Below are 17,995 nucleotides of genomic sequence, written 5' to 3' on the forward strand. Positions count from 1 at the left end.
GATCAATATTTTCAGTGGTATGTTTATCAATTTGTAAATCACATAAATGTAGGAGAGGTAGCTAAAAGCTGAAAAAATAAAGATGCAGAAAATCTCTGGAGTCTAGAATAGTAGGTCAAATCTAATCTTTAAAAAAGTCATTATTTTAGATAAATGTAAAATTTACGTTCTGATTGAAAAAATGATTTCACAAATTCTGATGGAGTCTAAATAGTAGTTGGTATGGAAAATTATCAAAATTAGTCAACAGTGGGACAGACATTTGTATAGTTCTATCAGCATTACGAACCACTTTATATACATGATCTCATTTGAGTCCCACAACAATATTGTGAGAATAGGCAGAGCTATAACTAGGGCAGAACAACTTGGGGTTTGTCCCAGGGCACCATCATTTAGAGAGCACTGGCAGTACTTTTATTCCCTTCATCAGGGTAGAAATAATTGAGCTCAGCACATAGTTAGCAAGAATAATTATTTAAAATAGGAAGTTGCCAGATGGCATCCCTCCATAGGGCCTTGTTTCTTAGGATCTCTCCTCTCTCAGTAATCCCACACCTGAATTTATCTTTAAAAGTTAATTTAAGAATGTTCTTCCTGCTGCTTTTCCTAGATGCTTTTTGTGAAGTTGGCCTGTGGTTGGGGGTGGGGAGGATCAAAATGACTGGCTATGACTTTGGAGATAGATGCTACTGGTTTTCCAAATATGAAATGAGAAAACTAAAGAAGCTCAGTTTGAAAAAGAAAAAATTGAGGGGGGAGTGCTGGGTGTGGACATGTTTTTTGATTTTTAAGGGTTACCTGGTAAAGACTAAATATCCCTTTCCTTCTAATACTACTTTTCCTCTGGTCCCTTTCTTAAAGCCACACTTCTTCATTCCCACTCAATTTTGAGCCTTCTCACAGATCCTTGACTATCCCTGCTATTTCTAGCCAAATTCCCACCTTGAGACATGCTTATGTTATTCTTGTCTATTAACTGTTTGCCCATACCATCTATTATTTATCCCATGAACATAGTCTATGCTCCATGCCTGGTACCCTCTATCTGGAATGATCCCTCTCTCCCCTTTACCTGTTGATTTTTTTACTTATGTTTTGAAGTTGAGCTCAAATGCTATCTCTCTCTATGCTATATTTCTGTGCCCTACCTCCACCACCCCATTATTTTAATAATCTTTCTCCTCAGGCCTCATGCAACAATTTTGAACCTAAGAAGATATGTTATTTGATAAGACTTATGTTAGTGTCATTTTGCTCTTTACCCTACAAGCTCCCTGAGAGCAGGGCCCTTCCTATTTTCCTAAATGACTTTAAAGATAATAGCCAGTGAATAATTCTTTGAGTTCAAATTTACCTTTTGCAACAATGGTGTCAGACTGATATAGGCTGCACCTTTTTTAGTCTCAGAGAGGCAATGAGAAAATAGTGGCTTCTGTGTCTGTGAGTCAGAAAGGTTGGGTAATAATAATAGTTCACATTTCTTGGGCACTTGATAGTTTGCAAGCCACTTTCTATAGAACAACCTTGTAAAGTACATTATCTATGATTTACAGATAAAAAAAATAACAGATTCTAGAGGTTGTTTAGTGACTTGTTTAAGGTACTATGTTGGTGATAGAAAAGCATTTAAATCCATTTCTGTGAATGTTAAGTCTAATGCAATTTATAGTCATGTCCTGGATACTATTCTATCTCTTTCTCTGATGACCCTTCTTAGAGCAGCAGGTAGGCCTTTTTTTTTTAACTGCTGCGAAACAGCAAAGAAAGGCAGGTCTGAGATTGTATCAGGAGATGGTTTTGCCAAGTTCTTCCCAAATTGTGGGCCACATGCTTCCAGGAGTCCACAGACTTTCTATTAGGAAAGGCAACTGTTTGATATATATTAATAATCTTCAGGCATAATATAAATGCTGTTGGGATAAAATTGTAAATACATTTGAAAGCATTACTGAACTCATAGTAACTTTTGGTTATATATATTTGGTCATTTTTAGGAAATTCAGTTCTCATCATGTGAGAATTGGTGATTCATTGTGATAGCCTCCTTTTTTTTTTTCCTTGAGACAATTGCCTACTAGCTGAATATGGTATATTATTCTGATGGTATAGGTTTGGGAGAAGCCAGATTGTATGAGAAGGGCCATGTCTCATGAATGGAGTTAGTTTGGAGAGGGGAATGGGAGGAAGATTGAAGAAAAGAGGGTGGTAGAGTCCAGAGAGCCTTAAACTGGATGGAAAAAGGGGAGTCCCACTACTTAAATAACTCTCTTGCTTAGGCATATTATTTTCTTGACTTCTTCGGGCTTCAATATTCTCCTCTATAAAATTAGAAGTTTGAACTAAAATACACAGTATATAGAAAAGAATGCTGAATCTGCCGTCAAGAACCTGAGTTTGAATCCCATGGTCTGCTAGTTTACTACTTATGTGAACTTAGGCAAATCATTAAACTTTGCTGGGCCTCAATTTCATCAATGGTAAAATGAGGGAATTGTATCAGGTGGACTCAACTCTAGAGCTGATCTGTCTAGATCTTGAAGTTTCTTCCTGTCCATGACATTTTCTAAGATAGTGTAATACTAAGCAGAGCTTCTTCTGGCTCACTTTGTAAAGGATTGGACTGATTGAGTGCTACCATTGCTAAAATGCAATCTTAAATTCTAGGAAACTTCCTGGTGTGTTTTGGAAAAAACATGGTGATTTCAACCTCCCCTCCTTCTGCTTTATATAGGCTAATAGATTAGAGAGACTTCAGAATTAGTGGACAATCCTAACATAGGCTGTTGAATGAAAACTAACTGCCCAGTTTTAATAACGAATAATTTTGGCATTAAATGAAAATCAGTTTAAGTGAAATACTTGACTGCAACTTCTCTACTTGTGTCCTTTTATTTCTATTTGGTTGTTGTATTCTGGGTTATTCATTCAGTTAAGTCAGAAAAATTTGCCACTTGTAAAATGAAACAGATAAACTGCATGTGGCAAATAGAGACTGACCAGGCCTGGCTAGAGTTCATTTTAATGAGTCTCTCCAAGGACTGACATTTGTTCAGTTAAGAACTTTCCACATGTGGAATATCAGGCAAAACGAATAAGAATTGGTTCTGTGAAACTCCAGGGATTTGTTTGTTATCCAAGTGAGTATCTATTGAAGTCTACTGAGTCTGTCATAGAAGCTTCTCTGGCATCCCTTAATTTTCAGACCACCAGGTGCAAGTCTGGTCATAAGCAAAGCAGCAAAGTTGGTTTTATGGTCCTATTCAACTCCCAGGAGCAAGCTTTGGTGTCCTATCTGCTCTACTCTTCCCTAGATTGTTGCTGTCATGTTCCCTCATTTGTAGGCCCATATTCTTTCCAGGACCTCTTCCTTCACTCCCAACTTACATGACATCCTTTCCAGGATACTGTATTTCTTCCTCCAAACTACAACATAATTATTAGTTAAACTACTCTATGGCAATGAGAGGGAAGTAGTGATTGGCTTTCAGGTAATTTATAGTGAGATGAGGGTGGAGGTGAGGAGAATTGACATTGATATTTGCTTATCATCATCATCATCACCACCTGTAGTTGCCTTATCAGAATATAAGGAGGTTTGGCTTAGATGGTCTCTTAGGGAAGGAATTTTAGGAAACCTTGATAGGGAGGGCTGGTAGCTTCATTGATTTAGAGCTGCAAGACTCTAGGTTTTTGCTAGGCAATGGGTTAAGTGGCTTGCCGAAGGCCACACAGGTAATTATTAAGTGTCTGAGACCAGATTTGAACCCAGGTACTCCTGACTTCATGGCTGGTGCTTTATCCACTGTGCCACCTAGCCGCCCCAGAACTGCAAGACTCTTTAAAGATCATCTGGTCTGCTTTACAAATGAGGAAAATTGAGTCCAGGGAGGGGAAGTGAATTAATTGCTCAAAGTCACACAGGTAGTAAGCATGGGATATGAGCCCAGGTTGTTCTTTTCACTACACCACAGAGATTTCTTTTGGGTAGGTAGATGAATGGGTGGGGGATGGTACTTATTAGAGACAGCTGTGCTTATACAACTAACCCTTAATGAAAATGGGCTTGAAAGCCCCAATCTGTCATTTTGAGACTTCATTTGTTTCACATGGCATCAGTTTCTATCTCTGTTCTGTTCCAGGCAGGAACATAGAAAGAGATCATCGAATTTCAGAGTTGGAATGAGATCCAAACACAAACCCAACCAAAAAAACTCTACAATATCCTAGATAAGTGGTCATATAGTATCTTTTTAACAACTTTGGTCCTTGGGGAACAACTTCCTCTTAGGGCAACCTCTAATTGTTAAGAAGTTGTTCTATGTATTGCTGAAATCTTCATTTCTACAGCTTGATCTGTCCGGGAACATTTATTCAGTTCAGGTTTTGGGATTATAAATAAATTGTCTTTTACCAACATATAATACACATAGATTGGTCTAAATAATTGTCCTTTTTCTTTGGGTTCTTGCCATTTATATGTATATATAATAAGATGAATTCATCTAGCAAACTCAGATATTCAGAATGCTCTTGAACACAGGCAAGTTGGCACACAAGAAGTCCCTGAGCGACACATTCAGTAATGCTTATGTGATTCTGTGTTCCTGTAGGAGCCTTCTGTGCTGATCTCCTCAGACAGATGACAGCTTGAGGTGGCCTATTGTGATAGCCTCTTAGCTAGTCATCTCTGTCTATTCCATTCCACACAGATGAGAAAATATCGTTTCTGATGCACGAGAACCTCAGAAACCTACAGTGATATAGATGAAGAATGAGATGAGATCTGAGAGATCATCCAATTCAGCCTTTTCATTTAACAGATGAGGAAAGTGACTTGCCTGGAGTTACAAAGTAAAATGACATGGTCAGAATTTGAACCCAGGTCCTCTGAATCCAAGAGTTTTTTCATATTATAACAGGCTGCCCCTAGGATGAATATCAACTATTTAATTTGACATTTAAAGATTTCTGTAAAATTTTTGACTTTAGTTCCCAGCTTGATTTCATTCAACTCCTTGTCCTCTAAAAGTCAGGCAAACTGGACTAACTATTCCCCTTGCCCCAAATATATGCCTACCTCATTTCCATCTGTTGAAATCTTTTTCTTCCTTCAAGACTGGAGATAGTTGATGAGCTTTGTCCTTCTGCCAGCTGGTTCTTTCTCTTCCTCCCCATTCCCAATAGTCATTTCCTCTTGCTATTGGTACCACTGAGATTGCAGAGAGGACCATAGAATTAGGAAAGGAAGCTCAGAAAATTTTCTTAAGACATTGTAGGTAATGGACTGTCATTCTGCTTCCTGATTACGTCTCTCCCTTACCTATGACCTCTGGCCAAAAAATCCCCCAAAACAACTTGTATTGGAACCAATAAGATAACATTCTTGGAAATTGTGACATTCTTAAGGAATAGTTGTATGCACTGACTTGAGACTTGTAACTCTACTAGAGGATAGTTAAGAAAAAATATCCTCATCTAGATAGGATGGAATAGCAGGAACAAATGAGAGACAATATTCTTAGAAACAACTACTTGTTCTGCCAATTTTTAGTTGCCAAGGGTCATGAAGAAGTATATGAATTCATTTGGTGAATTTTGTTCCCTCTAATATTTTTATCCCATATTCAATAAAATTCGCACTAAAAATAAACTTAGCAAAATTTCTGTAATCAAAAATAAATACTGTAACCTTCTGGTTTTTAGAATTATAAAATCAATGTGTATATTTTAATTTTCTTTTGTGAAATTATCTATTTATAATATTAAATCCCCCATTCGTACAACTTTTATAGATCTTTTCCATATTTTCACATTTGCTTTCATGTATTACTCCATTGCCTACTCTAACCATTGCCCCTATCATTAGAAAACTATCTCATTTCTGCTTTTGCCCGTAAATACATCCAATGATACACAGTCAAAAAAATACTAGATCTGCAAAGCTGAAATCAGACTTTGATTTGACCATTTATTTGCTCTATGACTTTATCTTCATCTCTCTGAGCCTCATTTTCCTCATTTGTAAAATAAAGGACTTGAAGATAATATTAAGGTGGATAGTGGAACATCCTTGAAGTCAGGAAGGCACAGAGAGTCAAGTCCTGCTGTGATAGCTTTGTGTGATATTAAACAAGTTACCTAGCCATTTAGGGTCCTCAGACTACTCTGTAGGACAAAATATAACAACTTAATTTTATGTTGGCTTCAAAGGAAGGAATTTTCATACTTGAGTTTTCCACACTGATGATATCATATTTATGCAATCCAACCCTCCCCCAAATCAGAATACTTTTAAATACTTAAATCTTAGAATCCTATCTCTTTCTCTTAGACTTATCCTAAAAAAAAAACAAAAACAAAAAACAAAACCAACACCAGAGGCATTGATCAGCTATTTCTTGCTCATCTCATCTAGACTGTTCTCCTTTGTGCAAGAAAAATGGACAATGCCTTTGAATACTCTTCTAAAAACCTGATGTTCCTGTGAGCCTGATATTTTCCACAGTTCAAAACATCCAAGAGCACCTCTCATATTAGCATGCTTGTATTTTAATATAACATCCCAGTTTTGTGATATATATGGATACCTCATGTGGCGCACAGGCTCAAAAACTATACTTATAGGATCATAGGGTCATAGATTTAGAGCTAGAAAAAAGTTGGGAAGCCATTAGGGGCGGCTAGGTGGTGTAGTGGATAAAGCACCAGCCTTGGAGTCAGGAGTACCTGGGTTCAAATCCGGTCTCAGACATTTAATAATTACCTAGCTGTGTGGCCTTGGGCAAACCACTTAACCCCATTTGCCTTGCAAAAAACCTAAAAAAAAAAAGTTGGGAAGCCATTAAGTCCAACTCAGTGAGGAAACTGAGGTTCTGAGATGTTTAGTGATTGGTCCCATAGTCATCTAGCCATTAAGGGACTTAAGCAAGATTGGAGTCCAGGTCTGTTGCCATACCCACTAATGAGCTTTTTGTTCCACACTTGGTTTAAGTTCCTTTTGGGGGGGGGAGGTTTGTAAGGCAAGGGGTAATTATTAGATGTCTAAGGCTGTATTTGAATGCAGGTCCTCCTGCTAGCTTCCCCTCTTGGTTCAAGTTCATAGAAATTGTTATTCAAATTTCTTTTTGAAACAGTATTGTGGAACTTAAATTTTCTTACCTCCCCAAAGTATATTCAAGTCTGAGTATTATATATACTACTGAATCAGATACCTATTGATTTGTTTTTGAATGATCCTTTAATCACTGAAAACAGTATCCTGGATTTTAAGCCTTTTTTATATATTAAAGTTGTAGTTAACCACCTTGGATGTGTCACTTCATCTCTGTAGTTCTTTTTTGGTTCACCTATCTGTAAAATAAGGGGTTTGGACAAGAGTTTTTAAGTTCTTTTTGGACTCTAAAAATATGAAAAAAAAACTTATCATTTGTTGAAAATAATTAGGTATAAAATTTTTTCGCAGAATTAGTAGTAAAAGTTTTAATAATGGATCAGTGTTAACATGGTCAACTTTTGTTTGTCCAGAGAAAGAAGTCCAGATTGTAGATTCTGATATTGCCATTTTCCCTATACCTCTTCCTTATGTTTGTGGTAATTTTCCTATTCGGAAGTTTTGTTGCCTCTTATGGGATAGCAAGCAAAGGAAGAAAAGGGAAAAGCCCAATGAGTTAATAGCTAAGTGATAAGATTTTTTTTAGTGGTTTAATTGGCAGGAAGGCTAGTTTAAATGAGTGAAATATGCCAGTTAAAGACTACTTTAAGAGAACCTCTACAGTGTTATTGAAGTGCACAAAGAGTAATAAGATCAGGTTTAAAAATGTGTTGTCCAGAAGTCCTTGCTTGTAATTAGCATGTTGAATATGTTTCATACATTTAATTGGGATTATTAGGAAGCAAAATATAGAGTGTGTTTTTACGAATCATTTTTATTATATGCTGTTTTTGTCTTGTGTTTCTGTTTCTAGGACCGGAATAGGCCCTATGACACATTTAACTTGCACTCTTTGGAGAACTCTTTAATGGATATGATAAGGACTGATCATGAGCCTCTGAAAGGTAAACACTACCCTCCCAGTGGCCCACCAATGAGTTTCGCTGATATTATGTGGAGGAATCATTTTGCAGGTTAGGAATATTCATACGTCCATTCCTTGCTTGGTGTTTTAAATGAAAATCAGCTTTTTAAAAAAATTATTGCTATGCATTTGCTACTAGTAAAGTGTCATGAATGTATTTAAAATTGATTTTTTTTCTTCATAAAAATCTGGTTCACCAGTACAAGATAATCAAGGTTAACTATTTCATTAATTCTCAAATTCCTTGGAAAGTTTGTTGGTTGTTGGTATACTCCCCACTTAAAATGATTTACCCAAGATCATCATTTGGATTAAGTCCAAAACAGTAGAGCTGAGGGAACTTAGCTTCTTGTCTTGTGCTGTCATTTTTGGACTAATATGCCCAATATTAGTTTCTGTCATCTATAATTGCTGATTTGGAAGTAATCTCCATTAGACGACTTGAAACAACTTTTCAGGAAAAAGACTCTATCTTATGACAGAAAACCCTCCCCCCCCAATCTCTAAAAATAATTATAAAGAGGATGATAATTAGATACCTTCTACCTTCACTGGTAAAAGAAAAAAGAATGACTTAAGTCTTAAGATTGACTTAGGTTAAATATAAGGAAGATAGTGTGAAACAAAGTATGGCTTGGTAGATTGAGAATAGTGTACCTTGTCAGGAAAATCTTGATTTGAAAAATTACATCCATAACAAATGTTAGTAATTGTTTTTACTTGTAATTGAGGGAAAACTAAAATATTAAATTAAAAAAAAACTACCTCCCAATATAGTAGTTATGCAATCCCAAGCAAGATACTTAATCTCTCAGCTCTGAGCAAAGGCTCAACATTGCATAACACATACTGATCTGAATTAGTAGAGGAAATTTCTTTACTGGAAGTTTCCTACATTAATGAAATGCAGACGACCCCCCCCCCCCAAAAAAAAAGGAAAGAAAGACTATTGACCAGAAAAATCTTCAACATCAGGACTTAATTGGTTGAAAATCTTTAACCAATAGAGATATGACTGGTCTGGTTTAGGTCAACTTTTCCGAGATACAGAGACAGGGACTCCTTGACATATTAAAGCCGATTTCTAACCGTAATTTATTTTATTTTGTTTATTTATTTATTTTTAGGCCTTTTTTTTGTTTGTGCTAGGCAATGGGGTTAAGTGGTTTGCCCAAGGCCACACAGCTAGGTAATTATTAAGTGTCTGAGACCGGGATTTGAACCCAGGTACTCCTGACTCCAGGGCCCGTGCTTTATCCACTGTGCCACCTAGCTGCCCCTCCTAATTTACTTTAAATAGATTATAGTGGTTCTATATGTGACGCCTTCTTTATGGTCAGTGGGAACAGCTGAATAATGAAGAATCATAGCATCAAGCATTTTTCTAACTTGATCAAGGCTTCTTAACTCTTTTTGGGTCCTGGACCCCTGATCATCTGGTGAAGCAATTGGAATGCCCTTCTCAGGATAATGTTTTTCATGTATAAAATAAAATTCAGATGATTATAAAAGAAATCAAAAGTTAGTGAAAATAAAGATACTGTTTTTGCCCATTCAAGTTCACAGGATCCATGAAATCCATCCATGGTCTAGAAGTAGAAAACTCCTGCATTGAAGGAAGTGGTCATTTTTTACCCATATGTCTCCCTTTTCTGGAAGTATCATATAAATCCATCCTCTTCTAATCAGACCCAAGAACAAGATTTGATTTACCTCTAAAATAAAGGGCCTGATTTTTCAAATACAACTCAAGTGAATCATCTCTTTATATTACCATTGCAGAGCATATCTTGTATCTTTCCTGATCTCCAATTTGTTGTCAGACCTGATCTCCAAGTTGTCAGACCATGTAGTAAAGGGAATTGATGACATTCTTTGCAAGAAGTTGAAAGTTATCCCTCATATGAGTCCTACCCTGCCCCAGATGCTAAGAAGATATTAGAAGTGTTTTTTCCACAGATTTATAATTTGTCTTAAATAATCACTTATTAAAATCGTTCTAATCATATCATAATTCTCACAACCAGGTTTCATGTACTGAACTCTTTAGTGAATAGCTGCAGGCCTCTGCTCCCCTCTTTCCAAAATACTTATCCCTGTTGAGCCCTCCATCTTTCCTTTTCTTGGTAAATGAACTCAAGTCTTCCCAATCTATAATTTTAGAAATAATTATCCAAAATATCATTGTGAACCACACTGATGTGGGAGGTAGTAAAGGTAGTATTGAAGGAAGAAGTTAGGGGCTTGTGTATGTATGTATATGTCTGTATTTGTTTGTGTTTGCACATACTCAGGGGAATTGCTGTTGTTTGTGCTGTGATAACCTGTCTTTGAATGAATAGTTGGTCTTCATTTTGCATGAGTTTCTTCAGTATTCTTGCCAAGATGAGATCACTTCTGCAAGACTGTTCACTTGAGACATCTGGTTACTCAGAAGCTTTTACCAGTCAGTCTCCCAGCACCTCCACGTGTCCCACCTGTGGCTGTTGTTACCTGGACCACAGCAGTAGTACAAGTTACTTTTGCATTTAAATATCTGGTCCCTTGCAGCAACACATTTGTGGCTTGGTTTCATGGTAAAGAGTCTGCAACTTAATTCTTATTTCCATTCCATTGAAAGCTGAGGAGAGTTAGAGCTAACATTTCAATGGCACTTTAACATTTTCAAAACCTTTTGCCTTTCTCATTTGATTGATATTTCTGTATTATAATTATAGTTCTAAAGGTTTCCTAATTGAAAGCAGAGATCGTGGATAGTATAAATGATCCATCATTGTGTCTGTGTGTGTGAATGTATGTACATTAATGGGCTTTTCTGTAGTCCTTCACCTGGGATTAGGGGCACAACACCTTTAAGATATGGAAAGCTTTTTTCAACCTTCTATGCTTTGGGGGGAGATTAGTAATCTAAAGTCTAGTAAAACACAGTATCAGTCCCCCCGGTGAGCTTTTTGTATAATGGGAAAATGAAATATATCTTTTTCGCTCTTTCTAGAACTAAAATCCTGAATGGTGCCTTTCTCTGGTTGCCCTCCTCACCAGGTGCTTCATGAGTCATTTGTCTTTGGAAACAAGCTCTTAACATGAGTTTTGGATTATGTAGTGTGATGTTTTCTGTAGAACGTAATATCCTAAATTGAACCTCTATTGCCATTCTTCTAAATTGCTCCCAAGTTCTATCCAGTGGATATGTCCATAAAGTTTTGATGGCTCAATCAACAGATTGTGAGTAGAAAGAGCTCTGCCTGGGGACTGGAGATTGACTCTAGTTCTAGCTAGGCTGCCAATTGGATGTGAATTTGCTTCCCTGGTCCTCAGTTTCTTCTTATGTAAACTGGGTGGCTTGGGTTACGTGATCTTCAGAATCCCTTCCATTTGTAATGTTCTGATCAGGACAGAGGAAAAGAATGGAGAAAAGAGGGAGGTTATCCTTTTTTTTGTGGAATGAAGAGAAAGCTAATCTTTATCTCACTGCTATAACAGAATGCCTACATGATATTTCTCCTTTTTACTTTTTGTGATGGCTGAAGTAAAAGGAGACTGGGCTAAAACCCAACTCCTTCACCCATTTATTCATTTTTTGATTGTTATTTTATTTTTTCAACATAACAAAGATAATTTTCAATATTCATCTTTTTGTAAATTTGAGTTGCCACATTTTTTTACCTCTCCTTTCTCTCCCCATTCACATGGCAACAAGTGCTTTCCTTCACTACATCAAAATTCTTTCCCACTATGGCAAGGGAGAATCTCCTTCAAGTTGCAAGTCTTTCTTTTTGGCCTTACCACCTAGGATTTATGTTGATAAGGAGGACTGAGAGACCTTAGCAGAACATATAAGGAAGAATAGCGAGTGACATGTTCCAGGAAAAGGTAATACCTTGAGGCCTATGCCCTATTCACCTTAAGGACTGTCTGGCAAAACCAAGTGTAAACTATATTCTCCTGCTCTTTTCAACTTCTGACTTCTGTCTCTACCTTGCTTCAAAATAGGAGTTTAAAATGGCAAAAACAAACTAGACAGAAACCAAACCAAACAGATTCTGATTGACTTCCTCCACCTACCCTCAATGGATACTTTTTTTCTTGTTGAATTTTCTTTGTCTTTAACTATTCTGACCAGAAAATCACGAAACTGAGATTAGCAAAATGAAAGGAGCAGGTGTGAGTCAAGTATCAATAGTGATAGATTTGTTTTTAGAATGTAAACATTAGCTATTCTGGTAAGTTTACCCATTCAAAGTGTCTTATATACATTTGAACTAAAACTGAGTGAAATAACATAGTAAGGAGGGGCAAGAAATATCCTTTCATGGTTATAATAATATCCCTCTTTATATAGAAATTAAATCTATAAAAGTGGGCCATTTTTGAGCTGCTGCTGGTGACAGCATCTGGTTTCTTTTACAGAACTTTGCATTCCACTTGGCCTTGTGTTTCTGTGAACCTGCTCCCTCATACTGGGTGGACAATATAGACTCATTTGTTTGTTTACTGTTAAATTCAATCATGTGTTCTGCTGTGTTTTTGTTTTCTCTTTGTCTCTGCCTCTCTCCATCCTCTGTCCCCCTCCCCCATCTCTCTTCTCTCCTTTTTTCTCGTTCTCCCCTCTCTCCCATCTCTTTCCCTCCTTTTTTCTCTTTCTCCCCTCTCTCCCATCTTTCCCTCCTTTCCCCTCCACCCCTCAATTCAGATTTATCTGTGTATGCCCCCAAACCAGCCACTACCATAGGGATTAGATTCTTAGCAGCTAAACTGTAGGTAGTCCTGCAACATAATCTTGGAGTGAGACTTTGTTAGAAGTCAATACATTTTTTGAGCCCACTGCCTTGAGTTCAGTTCATCTAATTGTTTTTTCCTGTTTTGTTTTTAATCTCCCTAAGAGAGTCTATCAAAAATAAGCTTACACATTTGTTGTCAGTGGATATTTTTAATATTATTTGTGTCAGAACTCAAAGCTGTTATGCTATTTGTATCAAACTCAAAGCTACTATCATTATGGTTTAAGATTCTTTGGATATAAGTATAGGGAGATTATGAACTTCACCCCAATTTTACATTCAGTTTGAATCATGGAGACCATAATGTTCCTTGTGTGGAGTACACAATGATAGATAGGGCCCACAGCATTTCTTGACTTAGGAGAATGGGGTTTCAGCTTCTGACTATGACATTTGTTACCTGAGTGATGCTGAGCAAATTTTTCTTCTCAGAATTTCAGTTTCTTCTGTAAAATGAGGGTTTGGACTAGGTGGCCCTTAGCTCTAGTCACCAATGGTCTCTTTTCTAGTTCTAAATGAATGATTTGGATTTTGATATTCAAAAAGTCACATTTTATTAGGTCAGATAAATTTATTCTTTGAGGAAAAAAGTGGAGGAGTATTAGGAAGTTTTTGTCCCATCAGCACTCTGAAGAAGATTCACCATGTATATTTTTAAATTTAAAAACCCTCCACTTATTTGTAGATTTTTAGAAAAATTGACCTTATTATTAAGATCTTTGGGAGTTAGAATCCTATTTGAATAGTCAATTCTTTCCATGGCCAACTTCATTAAATGTATTTATTAGTAAAACATAAAAAAAAATGCTTGACCCTTCATAATTTGACATCATTAACCTTGTGAAAACTTGTTCTTCCCAAAACCTCCCAATTTTAGATATTATATAGTTGTAGTTCCAAAAGTTCATTTTACCAAGTATATTTTCTAGCTCTTGAAGGCTTGTATTTTGCAGCACATTTAGGAGAGAGCTGACAGGAACAATTTAAAAATTGCAGACCAAGGACAGGTGACAAAATGTCACACTAGCAACACTGAGCTGCATTAACCAGAATCACCAGATGTCACACACTTGATTCTATTTTTGTAGCTGATTAAACAGCAGTATTTGGTGGACAAAGAAGAGGGGGAAAAAGGAAGCTGCCTTATTTTGAAGTTGAATTCAGGTTCTCTTTTTATTGTAGTTGATTTTTCTATTAACATAGAAACTCTAATCTCTGTAGAACTTGAAAAATGGAATGAAACTAGAGACATAACTATTGGTTTTATTAAAAACCATGAAGGATATTTGGTTTAGACAAAGCTTTTTGGACATATTTAAGAGAAAATTTTCCAAACTGCACTTAAAAATCGGTAGATTCTGAGCTAACAGATAACATTTTGCTAAGAGTCAAGGAGATTTGGATTCTGGTCTTGGTTTTGATATTAACCGGCTGGATCTGTGAACTTGGTTAAATAATTTAGCTTCTATGAGCTTCAGTGCCTTACCGTTCTAACCTTGGAGGTCAGAAACAGAATCACAGAATAACAGAGACAGAATTAGAAGGGACCCTAGGTCACACACCAGGGTTTCAAACTCAAAGGCACTAAATCTTCCATGAGTATCCCTGCAGGCTGCTTATTGACCACAAAGGTTTTTTTATGATTATATCAATGCATTAAAATGCACATTAAAAACTACATTTACAAATGAGAAACTGAGACTCAGAGAGGTAGTCTAGTTTAATCATGGTCACACAGGTAAGTAATTAGCAGGGGTCAAGATCAGATCCTAGGTATTCTGCCTACAAAACTATTGCGCTTTCCACCTTCCTAGCTCTAACATTCTGTTCACTGGGCTCTGACCCCAGAAAGGAGACTTACTTGTTTTCCTTCTTGTTGTTATATCTTATCTCCATGAGAGTTTTAGGGACCATTGAAAGATCACTAGATAGGGGCTGCTAGGTGGCACAGTAGATAGAGAATCAGCCCTGGAGTCAGGAGTACCTGAGTTCAAATTCAGCCTCAGACATTAACAATTATCTAGCTATATGGCCTTGGGCAAGCCACTTAACCCCATTGCCTTGCAAAAAAAAAAAGATCACTAGATAAAGCTGCTTCCAGGTGAGGTTAGATGAAAATATTGAAAGCACTTTGGTCAAGAAAGGTGAAGCTGAGAGAGATATGATCAACCTTTCATACATCCTGAGGCAGAGAATAGAGCAGATTTTGATTTGTTGAGGACAGAAACACTAGAACCAGGAAGCATATCTGATAGCCCAAAGAGAAGCAGGTAGGTAATTTGTAGATTTCTGGAACTTAGTACCTTGAGATGGATCACAAACTGGGTTCAGAAAAGTTTTGAATTTTCTTTTTTGACATTCATAGGTAATAAATGCATAGAGGACTCTTAAGTTAATGTAGCATTGTTTCTGATGTTTCTGTAGCAATCATGGCCTGCTGTAGACTAATTTCTCATTATTTATGTTGGAGCCAGACTATTGAGCTGGTGGATTTTTGATTTATGATGAAAATTATGAGAGCTAAGTTCTTTTGACAGATTAGTTTTGTCTTCCAGTGACTGATAAAGAAAGATTTCATTGTGATCTCTGATAGGCTAAAACAGGTAGACCAATGACCTAGGAGTAGAGACATGGTGGTAAAGTGTCTGATTCTGCCACTTAACTGCATCACTTTGTACTAGTTTTTGGATTTTGTTTTCCTCTTCTGCAAAGAGAGGTTAGAACTTGACAGCTCTTAAAGACCCTTTCTAGTTTAACAACCTGAAATTCTACATATGCCAAATTTACATTGAAACTTAGAAAGTAGGATTGCTATCTAGTTTACAGTAAATCATGGAACCTATTGGGGTTCAGTGGAAATAGCTCTGCACTTTAAAATAGGAGACTTGAATTCAGTTCCCAGAACTGACCCCTAACTAGCTGCATAATCTTGGGCAAATCATGCTCTCTCTGGATCTTTGTAAAATGAAGGCATTGGACTAAATGATATCTAAGTTCCCTTCTAGTTCTAAATCTAATGACATTCCATTTTTTTCTATGTTAACATGGTATAAATAAACCTAAATTAACTCTTGATTATCTTAACCAGTGATGAGAGGGAGGAGCATTGATGTAAAATATTGAAAACTTTGTGTTAACTGTTTCCACCTCAACTCCCCCCCCCAAAAAAAAAACACAAGACTTGTGTAAATTCATGTAAAGCCATGGGACTTTTCTCCATGATATATTTTCATATATCTGGAAGCAGACCCATGACCACTTCTGCTAAAGGTGTTCATGATGCCCTTTTATTTAAAAGTCTACTGAACTGACTTAAGAAACTGATGAAGAAAAAGGGAATTGAACATAAATATTTCAAAAAGTATTTTTGCAGCATATTAGGTGTTATTTAAAAAAGGTATTTGAAATTTCTATTTATGTCTGATAAAAGAAAACAATTATTTAATAGGAATTTAGGGAATTTTTTCCTTTATTCTTATGGAATATCTTAGTTTCCATACGTAATTTTTTGTAAGAAATGTTTTAAAATACTTTTTTCTGTGCTATATAAATATAAATTTATGGACAAGTCAATATTAAATGTTTCTTTAGAGATGCAATAAAAATATCTTAAATAACATTGTCTCCTTTTTTTGCTTCTTCTAATGGAGGATTTTAAGTCAAAGTTAAAGGTAGAAGAACTAAACATGGCTAAGTAAAGTACTGTTGATTTTTCTTTTTGGTCTCCCCTTCCCCAGCCCTTGTGGAATTAGGAGACGTTGATTCTATTCTGCCTCTAACCAGTTCTGTGACTTTTGACAAGTCATTCCCTTCTCTGAACCTTAGTATAATTATATGAAGTAAAAATGGATCTTTGTGGCCATTAAATGAAGTAAATGGATATTTGTGTCCCTTTCCTATCTAATTCATGATATTTTTTTGATAAACTAGGTAAATGAGGCATAATTTTAAGCAAATTGTAAATATTTAAAATAAAAGACAGCAAAGTTCTTTATTTTAGTCTCTTGTGTCATATGGGGTCTTTCTTATTGCACAAAGAACTGCCACCTAGTTTTGACTTGAATAGAAATTGACAGATTAGGATGGAATTGTTCTATTGCCACTTTAAAAAATTTTTTTATATCTACTAATAAGATACAGAGATAAGATGTAGAACAGATCTAAATGTTTACCTTTGCTTCTGTAGTGTAGAATGATCTTTTACTAACTTAAGCAATTGGAATGCATGAGTGTTTTTTTGTTAGTTCCCAAATAGGATTGCTGCCTGTTGCATAATGTTTGACCAACTGCTATGACCTTGTCTCAGAACATGGCAGTGTTATTCTCAGTTGAGATAGTCTGTCTCTTCCTCTCTCTTTCTGTTTTCCTCCCTCTCCTCTCTTCTCTTCTCTTCCCCTTCCCCTTCCCCCCCTCTTTCTCTCTCTTCCTCTTACTTTTCTCTAACTCTTCCTCTTCTCAGCATACTCTTTATTGTTATGTGATATAAATGAAAAAGCATTTATTAAGTGCTTACTGTATGCCAAACATGGTGTGAAGGGCTGGGGATCTAAATAGAAAAAGCAAGGCTGCTCTAAAGGAGCTCCAACTGTAGATGAGGAAGATAAGATATATGGCTTTGGGGTTGATGGAAAGATAAAATACTATTTGGAGAATTTTATACAACCTTAGGGTCTTTGGAGATCACAAGCAAAACTGAGAGTAAAAATTAGAGATTTAAACTAAAAGCACTGTTTCCAGGGAACATATTTTATGACTCTTTCAAGTAGAATTGATAATTTTGCTATTTTTTAGTCTTAAAATGATCCAGAAGTCTAGGAATCTGCAAACAAAGACCACATAGCAGTTGTGGATTCTTTAACTTGGGGAGAGTGAGCATGGTTAAATAGCAGAACAGAACAGTACAGTAGACTGTGAATCACTGTGTGATCTTGGACAAATCACTCCCCCTTTCCTTGGGATTTTGCATCCTCATCTCATAAAATTGAGGGGATCAGAGGGGGATAGCCTCTTTCAACTCAACTCTAAAATTTTATGATTAATTGAAGTTATCTGTATTTCAATATGTCTTAGAAAATGATGAACTGACCTGAGCCATGGGAAATTCTCTTTAAATTTTCAGTGCTTCAGGCAACTTTC

General features: G+C 36.4%; 1 protein-coding gene across 11 annotated transcripts in view; it reads left to right on the forward strand.

The window, feature by feature from the left end:
* CPEB3 (cytoplasmic polyadenylation element binding protein 3) overlaps positions 1 to 17,995 on the forward strand; it is a 227,017-nt gene that overhangs the window by 91,109 nt on the left and 117,913 nt on the right. For 8 of the 11 annotated variants that reach the window (XM_074233373.1, XM_074233372.1, XM_074233378.1 and 5 more), the window contains one exon: positions 7,968 to 8,127. The exons of 1 other annotated variant lie outside the window; for it this stretch is intronic. In XM_074233373.1, coding sequence (XP_074089474.1) covers positions 7,968 to 8,127 — 160 coding nt within the window. The remainder of the gene's footprint in view (positions 1 to 7,967; positions 8,128 to 17,995) is intronic. 2 more of the 11 variants (XM_074233374.1, XM_074233375.1) reach the window with 1 other exon arrangement.

This window comes from Macrotis lagotis, chromosome 4 (assembly GCF_037893015.1).
Source record: "Macrotis lagotis isolate mMagLag1 chromosome 4, bilby.v1.9.chrom.fasta, whole genome shotgun sequence".
Classification (NCBI taxonomy): domain Eukaryota; kingdom Metazoa; phylum Chordata; class Mammalia; order Peramelemorphia; family Peramelidae; genus Macrotis; species Macrotis lagotis.